A 14,508-nucleotide genomic window follows, 5' to 3' on the forward strand; every position below is an offset into this window, starting at 1 on the left:
ACCCACATGCCACCCACTCACCCTTCGCCTTGGGTCAGGGGTCTGCACCAGTTCCTGCCTTTCTAAAGGGACACCTCCCACCACCACCCCAATTGCTCCCACATGTTTTCACTGTGTCTCCAACTCAACCCTGATCTAGTGACTAACCAGATCCCTTGCCAAGTGGATCTGCAGGAGATCCTTTCTAAGGAAAGGCCTGGCAGGCTGACTCATAAGCAATCTTTAGAGAAACTGCACAGGGCGCTTTGGTGCTACTTGGCGAGCTGAGTTCTTGCAGTTATTTAGGGCGCTAAATAATTTGCTCGAAAGGAAAAGGTGTGCAGCTTCCCTGGCATGACAGTGCGCACTGCCTCCTGCACACAAAGGGCTTGTTTGCTTTCTTGGGAGGATACTCCTTTTCAGAGCAGGGATTCCTTTTCTTTCCTTGTCCCCACCCTGGGATTTCTTTGGTACAGCTTTATCTTTTTCCCTCCTCTGGGCTTTTTAAAAAACTAACAACACAAAAGCTCTCGCTCTCTCTCTCGCTCTCTCTCTCACACACACACACAGAGAGAGAGAGAGAGAGAGAGAGAGAGAGAGAGAGAGAGAGAGAGAGAGAGAGAGGTTAGATCTTTCTTTCCTCCTACCCCTCTCCTGTCCCACCCACCGGAGAACCCAAGATTCCATCCCCAACCCTGCCTGGGCCATACAAGTACCACCACGCAAGTGACGTAGAGTTGGCCACACCCACTCAGTCACATGCACACACACACCCAGCCAAAACCACTCAGCTGGTCACTAGGAAGAACCAATTGCTAAATTATTTGAATCCCACCACTGAGTCCAAGTCTGGACAATGTCACTGAGGCCAGTTTGATTCTCTGATTTCCTTCATATTTAGGTGATCGTCAGAATTGAATTGAAGCAATTAAATAGTCTATCAACAGAAGAAAATAAAAGCAGAGTTTTATGTTAAATTGAGAATAACTACTTCAATACTTGGAAGAACACTAATTAATTGTTGTGTATCAGCAGGACAATGTTGTATATATACATCCTGCTTCTAAAATGTCTCTTCTGGACAATTATTTGTGGAGATTGTCAAGCTAAGGTTTTATAGATATTTCTATGTGTTTTTAGTACGACCCCCGCAATGCATTTAGAAACCAGAGCAAATAATTGCAAATTGAAATTAAATAAATGAATATTAGATAATAAACATATATGGGAAACATCCTTTTCTCCCCTGTGGAGAACTACTCCTTATGGAACTGGTTGAAAGAGCTATAACAACTACACACTTACATTACTAGCTAGAAAACAAATATATTAAGACAATTCTCAGCATGTTCTTCTGTGTGCCCATTCTGTAGATGGATAACAGTTTGGAACTTCAGGTAACGTTATAATTAAGATTACAAGTGATTATCTGTAATCATATCAAAGAAAAAATTTTAAGAGATGCAGCTTCAGGCTAACTCTCAGATATAAGAATTATCATGCCTCCAAACAATTTTCCTTCTATATAACTGTTAAAGATGTATTATTTATTTATTTATTACATTACTACTATAATGCAATCAAAACAAATTTTCTCAGTTAATAGTATATATAAAACAAAAATTAAAACTTCTGTGCTTAGATTAAAACTAATCAGAATCATCATAGCAATAATCACAACGAAGCTTACATAAAAACACAAAAAGCAAAAGAAAATACAATGGTATCAGGTGACCACTTAAGCAAGGGCCCTCCAAACAATTACGTTTTAAGCATTTTCTGGAAATCTAAGACTACCAGCATAAAATAAAATACATAAAATAAAAAAGCAAAGTCTTCTCACTTTAGCATTCTGAACCTGTTGAAAATGAACCAGCCAGAATTGTGTTTGCACAACAATGGAAAAGTGAAATTGCAATAAAAAATATTAAATGTACAGAAACGGAGAGAATTTAACAATTAATTTTAAGGAGAAGGAAGAAACTGAATATTTTTTAACATGGGATTTGTTTTATCAATGGCTAAATAGCAGAAACAGAAGTTAGAAACCTAAAAGTATAAGCAAAGGATTAATGAAAGTAACAATAATATTCTTAGTATCAATAATAATCACATAATAATATTGATTTTAGTATATCTTCATTATTATTGATGCTAAGAATATTAGCCCATTGATCCAGACATCATCATAGGTGATTTGCCCATGCGCAGAAGAGCGTGCACGGGCATGATGCAAACCAGTAGTAAAGGTAAATAGAACCCACCCCTGGAATATATGTATGTTCCTCCTTAACTGTTCTAATAAACCAAGCCAATAACGGTTGGAACAGATGCCCCTGTAAGTATCCAGATACCAAGCCATAAAACACCATATGGGTCAATACCAGCACTTTAAATTGTAGCTAGTAACCAATCAGTAACCCATGCAGGGCCTGCAGAATTAGTATTATATGTTCCCAATGATGAGAACCAGTATGTAAGCAGGCCAGCATATTTCTGAGTTCAGTTTTCAAGTAATCTTCAAGCAAATATACAGCACACTGCAGTAGTTTAGCCAGGTAACATTGGAGACATGAGCTCCTGTAGCTAAATCCTGTTGCCTTGTGTTGCAACCCCTGCCACACCTGTCTTGGATTATTATCTGCCAGATGCTTCTCTACTTTTTGTTTGTATTCCTGTTTAGCCGCCTTAATACCTCTCCTCAAGTTTGCCCTGGCCTCATTGTATTCGTCTTTATTTCCTGCTTTGAAGGTGGAGTTTCGGGCTCTCAGAAGTGATTGTACCTCTGCTGACATCCAGGGTTTATGATTACTGTAAACTCTAATGCATTTATTTACTGTTACATTGTCTGTGCATGTTTTAATGTAAGAGAGTACAGCATCAGTGAATTCTTGCAGCTCCAAATGTTGAAATATACTCCACTCAGTAGTCTCAAAGCAGTCCTGCAACTGGCAGAATGCTCCCTCCGGCCAGATTTTAACAGTTTTCCTGACTGGCCATATCCTTAAGGGGGATATACTTTGGGCACAATAGCAGAGAGATGTGGTCAAATGTACCCAGATGGGAGAGAGGGATTGCTCTATATGCCTGTCTTAAGTTTGAATACATATAGTCTAAAGTGTTCTTACCTCTGGTGGTACACTGCACATACTGCACAAACTTAGGAAGAACAGACTGTAGACAGGCTTGATTAAAATCTCCAGCCATGACAAAAGTGCCCTCAAGGTAAGTTTGCTGCTGCCTCTTGATGGCATCATGTAACTTAGAGAGTGCTGTGCTAACATTTGCATCAGGTGGAATATAGACAGTAACTATCACAGAAATCTCTCTAGGTAAATAAAATGGCCGACATATGACAGTTATTAATTCCACATCTGGAGAACAGTGTGTGTAAATAATTCTACTGTTAGTTCACCAGTCATTATGTGTGTAAATACAAATTCATCCAGGTTTGCTTTTACCAGAGTTGCAGTTTCTGTCGAAGCGGTGTGTGGTGCAGTTAGTTAGCTCCACTGATGCATCCGGTACAAGTGGATGAAGCCAGGTCTCCATGATGAACATCACACAGCAGTCATGAATGAACTTATTCACCGCCATCCATAGTTCTATTTCACCAGTTTTGTTGACAAAGGATCTAGCGTGGGTTAGAAAAATACTTGATAATGCTGGTCTGTGAGGCTGCTTCTGTAACCGAGCTAGCAAACCAACTCTGCATCCCCATCTCTGCTTCCTCTCTCTTCACCATCGACACCGCCTCCCAGGCCCAACAATGTTCCATGGAGAGTTTGGCAGTCTTGCTATATCACTCGGTATATTATGAAACCTCTGGAAGTTGCTGGTAATATCTAGTCAACTAGAAAATCCAATCTGTAGTAACACCCCTAGTAAATAGTAAAACTAATATAGACTAGTTTTTACCCACTCACTCTACTATAACACCAGGAGCTCAAAGCCGCAGCATCTATGCACGCTGCCATCTTGGATGAAGATGGATGGATGGATGGATAATGTTCAAAGTTAGCTATATGGAATCACATAATTATAAAACATAGGTGTGTTATGCATAGAAATTAGTTGTATACATCATTCACACAGATCATATTGTGGTCCTTGGGAAGATGATGTGTATTATTATTCTGTGGGATAAAGAAGATGTAAGGATCTTTTTGAAAAATGAATAGCAATTAAGAGTCCTGTCTGAGATTTTAAAAAATCTAGTTCTCAGTGTGAAATATGTAATGATAACTGGTAAGTGTGCTGAAGTATAATACACTAAAAGGCAAATATTCATTATCTTTTTCCCCCAAGGTGCATGATTACCTGCTTATTTCTTGATACTTAAGAATCCATCTTCCATTTTTTGAATTAACAATACTGACATCCAAATATCACAGAACAAGCATGACATTTGATTTTCCACGAACTTTTCTCATAAAGCACAAATACGAAGCATGTTTATTAAAATAATAATATTTACAATTTAGCCTTGCAGTCTTACATCTGTAATCCAAAACGCTTACAGGTGCATATCCAGCTGCTTAAAAGAAATAGCCTGGGATTTCTTTAAACTATTCAGAAGGATTTATTGCAAAAAAGACCAACATTTCATCTATTATGCTTAATCAAAAATAGACCCAAATGTTGCAAACAGAAAAACAATGAAACATTTGTGGTCTTTAGAAAGTGTGAAGAAATTTCTCAGAAAATAGAAAAGGTGTTTCTATTTAATCTGGTGGCTCTTACAATTTAATAGAAAGACTTCAAATTCTTTGTAGTATAGTGATCTGATTTGGATCCTAACAATATCATAGGCTAATGCTCAAGATCCTGAATTTACTAGAAGAAAAGTAAAGCACTGAGCTAAAAGTAATAAATTCACAAATCTTTTCAAGGAAGAGATAAACTTTTTCACAGCTTCAGGAGAATCAGTTCATAAGGTCCTGTGGGCAGCTTTCAAATTGCAGAAGTGTTTCCAAGTATCTTGAGCAAGTTGCTAGCAGAAAATAAACAAAATGAATCATAAATGAACTGGCCAGTAAAAGCAAAGCAATGTGTAAACTGAGCAACAGGGACCAAGATTTCTGATTTATATAATTTTTATCTCATTTCCAGGGGGCATACATTATAATTTAGCATTGTCTCAGGTTGTACAGCAAATATCACATGCAAACTAGCTATTTCTAGTTTAGGATATGATAGAATATAGGCTATATGATATATCAGATAGGATAGGATACAATAGGGATAGGATTATCTTAGGATAGGATAAGTATTTATTTGTGCTGTTATTATTAAGCAAGCAAGATTCTTTTTACTGTTGCCTGTGATCAGATGGAAGACTCTGTTTTTAACTGAATAAGAGAACCCAACAGCAGAATGCTGGCCAGATGTGGTCCACAAGTTCAAAAATATGTAGTTTCTGACAGTTCTGCCAACTGTCAGTCAAAGTTGATATAAAAAGAGCTTGCCCACAGTTTAATTTATAATAAAAAGAATAATAATGCCAGGCTGTAATTAAGAAAAGAACATTTCATTCTTTAATTATTATTATTATTTTGCCTTTCTCTTACCTGGATTTCATTTATAACAGCATGAGTATGTTTAAGAACATATATTCTACAACTGAGATATTTTTGATGAAAACAATATACATATAATTTAATTCAATCATTAATACATTATTTCAGTAGCAAAGAAGCATTTTGGGCCACTATCTGGAGCAGAGATCTTCAACCTTGGCAACTTTAAGACTTGTGAACTTCAACTCCCAGAATTCCTCAGCCAGCTTTGCTGGCTGAGGAATTCTGGGAGCTGAAGTCCACAAGTCTTAAAGTTGCCAAGATTGAAGACCTCTGATCTGGAGGACAGGGCATTGTTACAAGTGTAGAATTAGTGATCATATTCAGAGATGGATCGGAGAAGAGGGAGAAATGCATATACACACATATAATATTGCTCCTTTCTTGTACTTTTCTTAAGTTGCAGTTAATATAGTAAGGAATAAATATAGAGTGGGCAGGTATTTTGCACGATTTTTCTACAGTAGAGAAATAATAATAATAACAACAACAACAACAACAACAACAACAACAACAGAGTTGGAAGGGACCTTGGAGGCCTTCTAGTCCAACCCCCTGCCCAGGCAGGAAACCCTACACCATCTCAGACAGATGGTTATCCAACATTTTCTTAAAAATTTCCAGTGTTGGAGCATTCACAACTTCTGCAGGCAAGTTGTTCCACTTATTAATTGTTCTAACTGTCAGGAAATTTCTTCTTAGTTCTAAGTTGTTTCTTTCCTTGATCAGTTTCCACCCATTGCTTCTTGTTCTACCCTCAGGTACTTTGGAGAACAGCCCAACTCCCTCTTTTTTGTGGCAACCCCTGAGATATTGGAACACTGCTATCATGTCTCCCATAGTCCTTCTTTTTATTATTTATTTATTTTATTTATTTATTTATTCATACTTTTATACCGCCCTATCTCCCTAGGGACTCAGGGCGGTGTACAGCCATATAAAAAACACATAAATATACAAAGTAAAACATTAATCTAAAAAACTTATTAAATAGGCCAAATATTTAAAATAGACATATAAATAATAAAACCCGGTTAAAATTTAGTTTTAAAATTTTAAAAATATTAATAAAGCCCCAAATTAAAATTTGACACTATTATGCCAGTCCCACTTGAATAAATAGGTGTGTTTTGAGCTCACGACGGAAGGTCCGAAGATCAGGCACTTGACGTAAGCCAGGGGGAAGTTTGTTCCAGAGCGGCGGTGCCCCCACAGAGAAGGCCCTGCTCCTGGGGGCCGCCAGCCGACACTGTTTGGCGAACGGCACCCTGAGGAGACCCTCTCTGTGAGAGCGTACGGGTCGGTGGGAGGCATAAGGTAACAGCAGGCGGTCTCGTAAGTACCCGGGTCCTAAGCCATGGAGCGCTTTAAAGGTGGTAACCAAAATCTTGAAGCGCACCCGGAAAACCACAGGAAGCCAGTGCAGACTACGGAGTAGTGGTGTTATGTGGGAGCCACGAGCGGCTCCTGTTACCACTCACGCAGCCGCATTCTGGACTAACTGTAGCCTCCGGGTGCACGTCAAGGGCAGCCCCATGTAGAGAGCATTGCAGTAATCCAACCTAGATGTAACCAGAGCGTGAGTGACCATGCATAAGGCATCCCGGTCAAGGAAGGGACGCAACTGGCGGACCAAGCGAACTTGGTAAAAGGCCCTCCTGGAGACGGCCGCCAGATGTTCAACAAAGGACAGCCGTCCATCCAGGAGGACGCCCAAGTTGCGGACCACCTCCTTTGGGGCCACTAACTCGCCCCCAACAGTCAGCCGCGGATGCAGCTGACTGTACCGGGGTGCCGGCATCCACAGCCACTCCGTCTTGGAGGGATTGAGCTTGAGTCTGTTTCTCCCCATCCAGACCCGTACAGCTTCCAGACACCGGGACAGCACTTCGACCGCTTCGTTGGGGTGGTCCAGGGTGGAAAGGTACAGCTGAGTATCATCAGCGTACAGATGATAACTCACTCCAAAACCACTGATGACCTCACCCAGCGGCTTCATATAGATGTTGAACAGGGTAGGCGAGAGAATCGACCCCTGAGGCACCCCACAAGTGAGGTGCCTCGAGGACGACCTCTGCCCCCCCCCGTCAACACCGTCTGCGACCGGTCAGAGAGATAGGAGGAGAACCACTGATAAACGGTGCCCCCCACTCCCAATCCCTCCAACCGGCGCAGCAGGATACCATGGTCGATGGTATCAAAAGCCGCTGAGAGGTCTAATAGGACCAAGGCAGAGGAGCAACCCCTGTCCCTGGCCCTCCAGAGGTCATCCACCAACGCGACCAAAGCCGTCTCCGTGCTATAACCGGGTCGGAAGCCGGACTGGAACGGGTCTAGATAGACAGTTTCCTCCAGGTGCTGGGGGAGCTGCCATGCAACCACACTATTAAACTAGACATACAGAGTTCCTGCAACCGTTCTTCATATGTTTTAGCCTCCAGTCCCCTAATCATCTTTGTTGCTCTTCTCTGCACTCTTTCTAGAGCAGTGGTTCTCAACCTTTATAGTGCTGCGACCCCTTTAATACAATTCCCCACGATGTGGCGACCCCAACCATAAAATGATTTTCGTTTTGAATTTATTGCTCCTGAAGCCGTATTGGCTAGCGATCTGAACTGCTTGCGATTGCCTTGAGGACGGAGACATTAAAGCGAAGACTCCTCCCCTATTAAGTTTATCGTGCCTGAAGCCAGATTAGGCTAGCGATTGGGAGTTGGATTGCAGCTGGCTTGAGAGGGAGACATCAGAGCAAAGATTTCTCTCTTTTTTAATTCATCGCGCCTGAAGCCAAATTTGCGATTCTTCGACTCGCAAGTATACTTCCCATATTTCCGATGGTCTTAGGCGACCCCTGGCAAATCGTCATTCGACCCCCAATGGGGTCGCGACCCACAGGTTGAGAACTGCTGTTCTAGAGTCTCAGCATCTTTTTTACATCGCGGTGACCAAAACTGAATGCAGTATTCCAAATGTGGCTTTACCAAGGCATTATAAAGTGGCACTAACACTTCACGTGATCTTGATTCTGTCCCTTATTAATTTCATAACATTGTTCCATAATCCATAACTAACATTACAAAGTGGCATTAACACTTCATGTGATCTTGATTCTATCCCTTATTTCATTTCATAACATTGTTCCATAATCCATAACTAAATTATTATATGTGTTTAGAAGTTTGAAGTAATCTAAAAATCATTTTGTGACTACAGTACCTAGATAATTGTTGTTTTGCAAGTATAAATATATAACCTGGGTATTCATGAAATTGGAAAAAGAAGATATTGTGATATGTGATATCTTAAAACAGTGATGCAGTTACAGCTAGTTACAGCTTTTTAACTATGCCTACTTAGCCTGATGACTTGGGTTGATAAGAGATGTTAAATAACTTTCCAAGAAAAGAAATGGAAAGAAAATTAAGATATTTCATGTAGCAATTTCTGAGTTTATTTAAAATGCTGATATTATCTACGCTTTAGAGAAAATGAAATGAATTAGGTTGAGATCGTTTTTAGTGATAACTCTGCTGAAATTTAAAATGCTGTTGCAATGATGAACAAAACAAGAGTGGGAGAACAATCCAAAATTAGTATTTGGGCTTAAAGATTGCAACTGTTATGAGAATTTTGAAGCTATTTATAACCTTTATGGTACCTCTTAATAAGTCATTCCTTGTTGAGTGGAAGCTTAGAAGACTGAGGCAGATAACGAGAAAGAAGAAAAGTACAAATAGTCCTCAGTTAGGAACCACAGTTGGGACAAACAAATTCGTCACAAAAGGAGACATCACATGACTGCGACTTTGCCAACTTCTCCACTCTTCTTGTCAGAAGCTGACTGTGAAGCATCCAGATGGCAGTTTTGGGGCACTACAATAGTCTTGAACACCCACCAGTTGTAAAGCACCCGAATATGACCAGGGGAATACTCCAGCACCAGTTCTAAGTGCAAGGACCTGTTGTAAAGATATTTTTTCAGTGCTGTGGTAACTTCAGACATTAAACATGAGTCATTAAGCAAGGACAGCTTATAATAGAATTGGCTATTCAGAATTAATTTTAAAAACATAGGGGTTAGAATTACTGTAAAAACAAAAAGATTCATAAATGTGCTATCTGTTACTGATAGCGAATGGTTTTATTTATTAATTTCAAGGGGCTCATTAAATACTGTCTAAATTCTTGAAATATCTATTTAAAACTGAAAAAACTGTAATTAAGGTGATATTTCTCACACAGCAGTTAGAAAACATAAAACATCAAATCCAGAGGTAGGTTTCAGCAGGTTCTGACCAGTTCTGGAGAACCAGTAGTAGAAATTTTGAGTAGTTTACAAAAACAGTAAATACCACTTCTGACTGGCCCTGCCCCATCTATTCTCTGCCTCCCAAGTCCCAGCTGATCGGGAGGAAATGGGGATTTTGCAGTAACCTTCCCCTGGAATGAGGAGGGCATGGAGATTTTACAGTATCCTTCTCCTGCCATGCCCACCATGCCACGCCCACAGAACCAGTAGTAAAAAAATTTGAATCCCACCACAGACACTAATTGGGTCAGAAAGTGGAAGACTCATTTTCATTCAAAGATATCCATTGGCCATCAAAGGAAACTTTGATTTATCTCATCAGAAGTTATTTTGATAAATTTAGAAAAGGAGAGTAGTTGCTAAGACTAAAAGCAATTTACGAAGACCAATTTAATAAATTCTAATTTACAAAATAATACTAAGAGTTCCACCCGACTTCATATGTATATTAAGGAAGGTGTATTTTAAACAGTAGTGGGGATTTATTGAGGCAGGTTGCCTTAGACCATGGGTATCAAACTCGCGGCATCACATTGCTGTCATGTGACATATTGCAATGTTTCCCCTTCATGCAGCAGGGTAGGCATGGCCTGCACATGACACATCTGGCCCGCAGGCCACCAGTTTGACACACCTGGGGTTTAGATCAGGACCCTATCATGTGAAACTTAAAGAAATTTATTTATGGGTTAGTAGTGGAGGTGGGATAGAAAAGTCTAGATTTAGCAATGGATAATAGAAAAAAATTTTTTGCTGTAGTTTATATAACTGTGGTGTAGTTTGGCTTCTGTTGCTATTTTAAATGGCTGTTATGAAGCATTAAAATAATGTAGGACAGGGTTATTAGTGCCAACCAAGTGATGATATTAAAAATTGTCCATGACCCTGAAGGCCAAGGTAGTTATGAAAGGTGATATATTGTTGGAGTCCAGTTGTTCATAGATTAAAAGATGGGGTATAGCTAATCAAATTAAAGCTGTTTGAAATGGAGAACAAAATTAGATGGAACCACTAAGAGAATGCTTAGGATACTACTGCAAGGCAGGAAATTAGTTTGGTGCCATGTGAATTTGTGTATGAATGTATGTGTAAACTTGACTGTGAATGTATATTTCACATCCTAACACAGTAATTTGGTCCCTAGATGGTGTTTGATCATAACTCCCTTTATCTCTAGCTAGTGTGGCAAATAATTGAAGGTAAACAAGCAGGGATAAGGGTTTGGAATCCTTGAGTAGAGTTATTTGAGTCAGCACCAATTTTATTTCCTGTCTTGTTGATGGTCTATCAGTCATGGTGTGAGGGAAATGCCAGGTTCCATTCTATTTGGAGGGATCGGAACAAGGTAAAAAAATGCTTTCTGAGATCTTGTATGGGTAGAAATCCAACCTGGAATGCAACGGCTTTCTAAATTCTTGTGGCGTACTTGCCCTTTTTATTTTCACACCTCTCAATATCTGAGGAAATATAAAATGCTGCTCTTAGCAAAGAGCCCTGGGGGACTTTCCTCCTGGATGCTGCTGTAAAGGAGAATGTTTTTCCATCACAGCAATGCACTGTTCCTGTAGAGATTCGCATCATGAGCCACCTCTCTCTTCCCACAAAGTCCAGCAGTTCTAAAACAGATAGTTTCATTTTTTTAAAAAATGTGATAAGGAGTCCATTTTATTCTATCCTTCTTAGCGCATTAAATAATTTGATCAATCTTTTTGTTGCTTTAATAATGCTTAGAGGTGCTATGATTTCTTTACCACACATCATGTAATTTGTAGTTTAGATAACTGATGTCTGCAAAATATTTTGACAACTGCAAGCAAATGTTTGTTTCAACATTTTAACTTTGCGACATACCTACTTCTATGTGAGAGTAGAGGAGGAGGCCTAAGAAAATATATCTGTCTCTGTTCCACTTTTTCTGTCCATTGTTGCAGCCAGCTTTTCTTCTTATTTCATGCCATAGAAGTCAGTCATCCCCATAATATCTCAAGCTTAAATGAAATGGCCATAGGTTGGCTTCAGTTGAATCTCTTAAAATAAAGCATGCAAATGGAGGAGACTTTTTGCAAGCAGTAAGATTGGTAGTACAGCATCTGGTAAACTGCCACAAGTGGCTCACACCCAGAACTACACAAGTTATTTTGGTATCTGGGCCAAACAGCATGGTGGCCCCAGTGTCAACAAAGAAAAACTGAATGCTGTAATACTTACACTGAGAAGTAGAACATTCATTTAGGACTGCTGGGGGGACCACAACATGTAGTTCAATTGCTCCACAAAATTTAGGATGAGCTGTCAGGAATTACCATTAGTGGCCCCACTCATCTGCTGTCTTAGGCATTTAATTAAACAGCTGCAGGAAGATTTGAGCCTGGGCTTATCCAAACTGCCAGGCTGGGTTTATCCGAATAGCTTCATTGCCAAAAGAAGCTGGCAACTATTTAGGGAGGGAAAAGCAAATCATTGACCTCTATTAATCCCACGCTAGCATGTGTGAAGTAGTTCTTCATTTAGGGCTTGTAAACTCTACTTTATGGTTGGGGGGCGGTCATATAGAGTAGATATGATATCATATGAGACACATGATTTTATATTTGTTCTTCAGTAGAAGGTTCTAATTAATATTGTCTTGTTTATAGTTCCATGCTGCTTTTTGTGTTTTTGTGTATTAGCTACAGAAACAACTATCCGAGCTGGATGAAGATGACTTATGTTATGAGTTTCGGCGAGAGCGTTTCACTGTCCATCGGACTCACCTATACTTTCTACACTACGAGTATGAGTTTGCTACAGATAACACTGATGTTACACTGGTGGCACAGCTCTCCATGGACAGGTAAGGAATTGTAAAGTTATGTTCTCATAGAGAATTTATGCAAATGCAATTACTTCCAGTTGGTGATTTTAGAAAATTTTATATGTAATCTCTTGGCGGAAGAAATGATATTTTAAGCCTTTTGGCAGTAAATATCACAGTTGTTTCTTTTTCTTTTGAAGTACTAGCAGTTACACTAACAAGAATTGGAAGATCAGGCTTAGAGTGAGAAATTTCTTTGATGTACATTTGAAACAATTATGTGTTTGGAATGGATTGATTGATTTTGTTTGCAGTTAGGTTAGATATATGGAATTACTTAGAAAAAGGAATAACCAAGTAATATTGAATGGTGACTCGAAAATATATTTTCATTAATTCTCTTATTTGCTTCTGCATCATAGTTCTCTTACTCGAGTTCTATTGATTATTTTTTTTCTAAATTAGTTTTTTGACCTACAGTTACCACTGACCTTGGTACGCATATAAGAAATACAGATCTGTCAAAAGCAACACCTTTGTATGGGACACACTAATCCTTATCTCAAGGCCTACTGGCTTGGAGAAGGCACCACTTCTAGGGTCTAAAAAGGTTCCCATTTTTTGGAAGAGACAAGATCTTCCCCTATTTACCAGGTCATCCCCTTATCTTGTAATGAGTTGCAGATTTCAAAGGTATTCCAGAGACAAGCAGGAAGGGGAGTTACTGTTGTTGGTATTCTGTACATGGAAAAGTGGCAACCAAGAAACCAGCGTTGAAGGCTCACTTTTAGCATAAATTGTTTTACAGCACTGAAAAGCATCACCACATTTGTACCTGACATTTCCTTTCAACACAGACAAGTCTTTTGTTGAGGAAAGATCCAGTTGCCCTTTCTTTTCATTTTTTTTCCTGATAAATTAGCTGAATAAACCCAACTTATTTCTATGCCACGTTAGTCTAACATGCCTGCCAATTATACCCAAGCAATAAAATATACATCCAACATATCAGAAACCAACAGAATCCTTCCATCTCATTTCCTGCAACCTGCCTTTCTTGGGATACTGTAATTTGTATAGGGAAAGAAGAGATGTGTTTTCATTAAAAAAAAATAAAAAAGAGGTGTCAGAGTTGCACCAGCAGAATGTAACCTGTAATATGCACAAGACCTCCATTTCTCCAGTTGACTATACAAACAGTCAATGCTCCTGCACATGGAAACTCTAGAAATTCAAGTTTGACTAAATAACTATCCATTCTGGTGAAACAACCTCAGATTTATAGAAACCATAGCATTGCTTAGTTCTCATCTCAGCCCTATTTAAACATCATTTGCAATTTTCACCAATTCCTGTTCCATTGATTTTTAATATAAGAAACCTTTCTTGGGGGGGGTGTTTACTTTGTCATTTGGTAAATCTTTCAAGACTATTGCTTAACATAGTGTAAGCCACCCTGAGTCTTCGGAGAAGGGCGGGATATAAATTCAAAAAAAAAAAAAAGAGAACATCAAACACCGAGTGAATGCCACGGAGAATTAGTAAATCCAGCAAGCATATGTATGCTTTTCCTCCAGGATTTTAATTCATTTTGGATTCAAGTGAAGAATTTGTGTTGATGGATGGAGGCACTTGTCTTTATTCAGAGAAAGAAAAAATACTACTCATTCTGTTAGCCCTGTCCTGTCCTATGTCTTCTATCCTATTTTAGGCTTCTTTTTAATTATCGGTATGTTATTTATCAGGCTTAGTGATTCTTTCTTTCATGAAAAATCAACAAATATTATTCCCACTAAAGAATTTACTCAGCTATTTTATTTCATGTTATGTGTTTCAGTGTGGGGGTT

General features: G+C 39.2%; 1 protein-coding gene across 2 annotated transcripts in view; it reads left to right on the forward strand.

Moving 5' to 3' along the window:
* The window catches only part of LARGE1 (LARGE xylosyl- and glucuronyltransferase 1), a 398,885-nt gene that overhangs the window by 345,654 nt on the left and 38,723 nt on the right, over positions 1 to 14,508 (forward strand). For both annotated transcript variants that reach the window (XM_058190742.1, XM_058190741.1), the window contains exon 11: positions 12,537 to 12,700. In XM_058190742.1, the coding sequence (XP_058046725.1) occupies positions 12,537 to 12,700 (164 nt within the window). The remainder of the gene's footprint in view (positions 1 to 12,536; positions 12,701 to 14,508) is intronic.

The sequence above is a fragment of the Ahaetulla prasina genome, chromosome 7 (genome assembly GCF_028640845.1).
Source record: "Ahaetulla prasina isolate Xishuangbanna chromosome 7, ASM2864084v1, whole genome shotgun sequence".
Classification (NCBI taxonomy): Eukaryota; Metazoa; Chordata; class Lepidosauria; order Squamata; family Colubridae; genus Ahaetulla; species Ahaetulla prasina.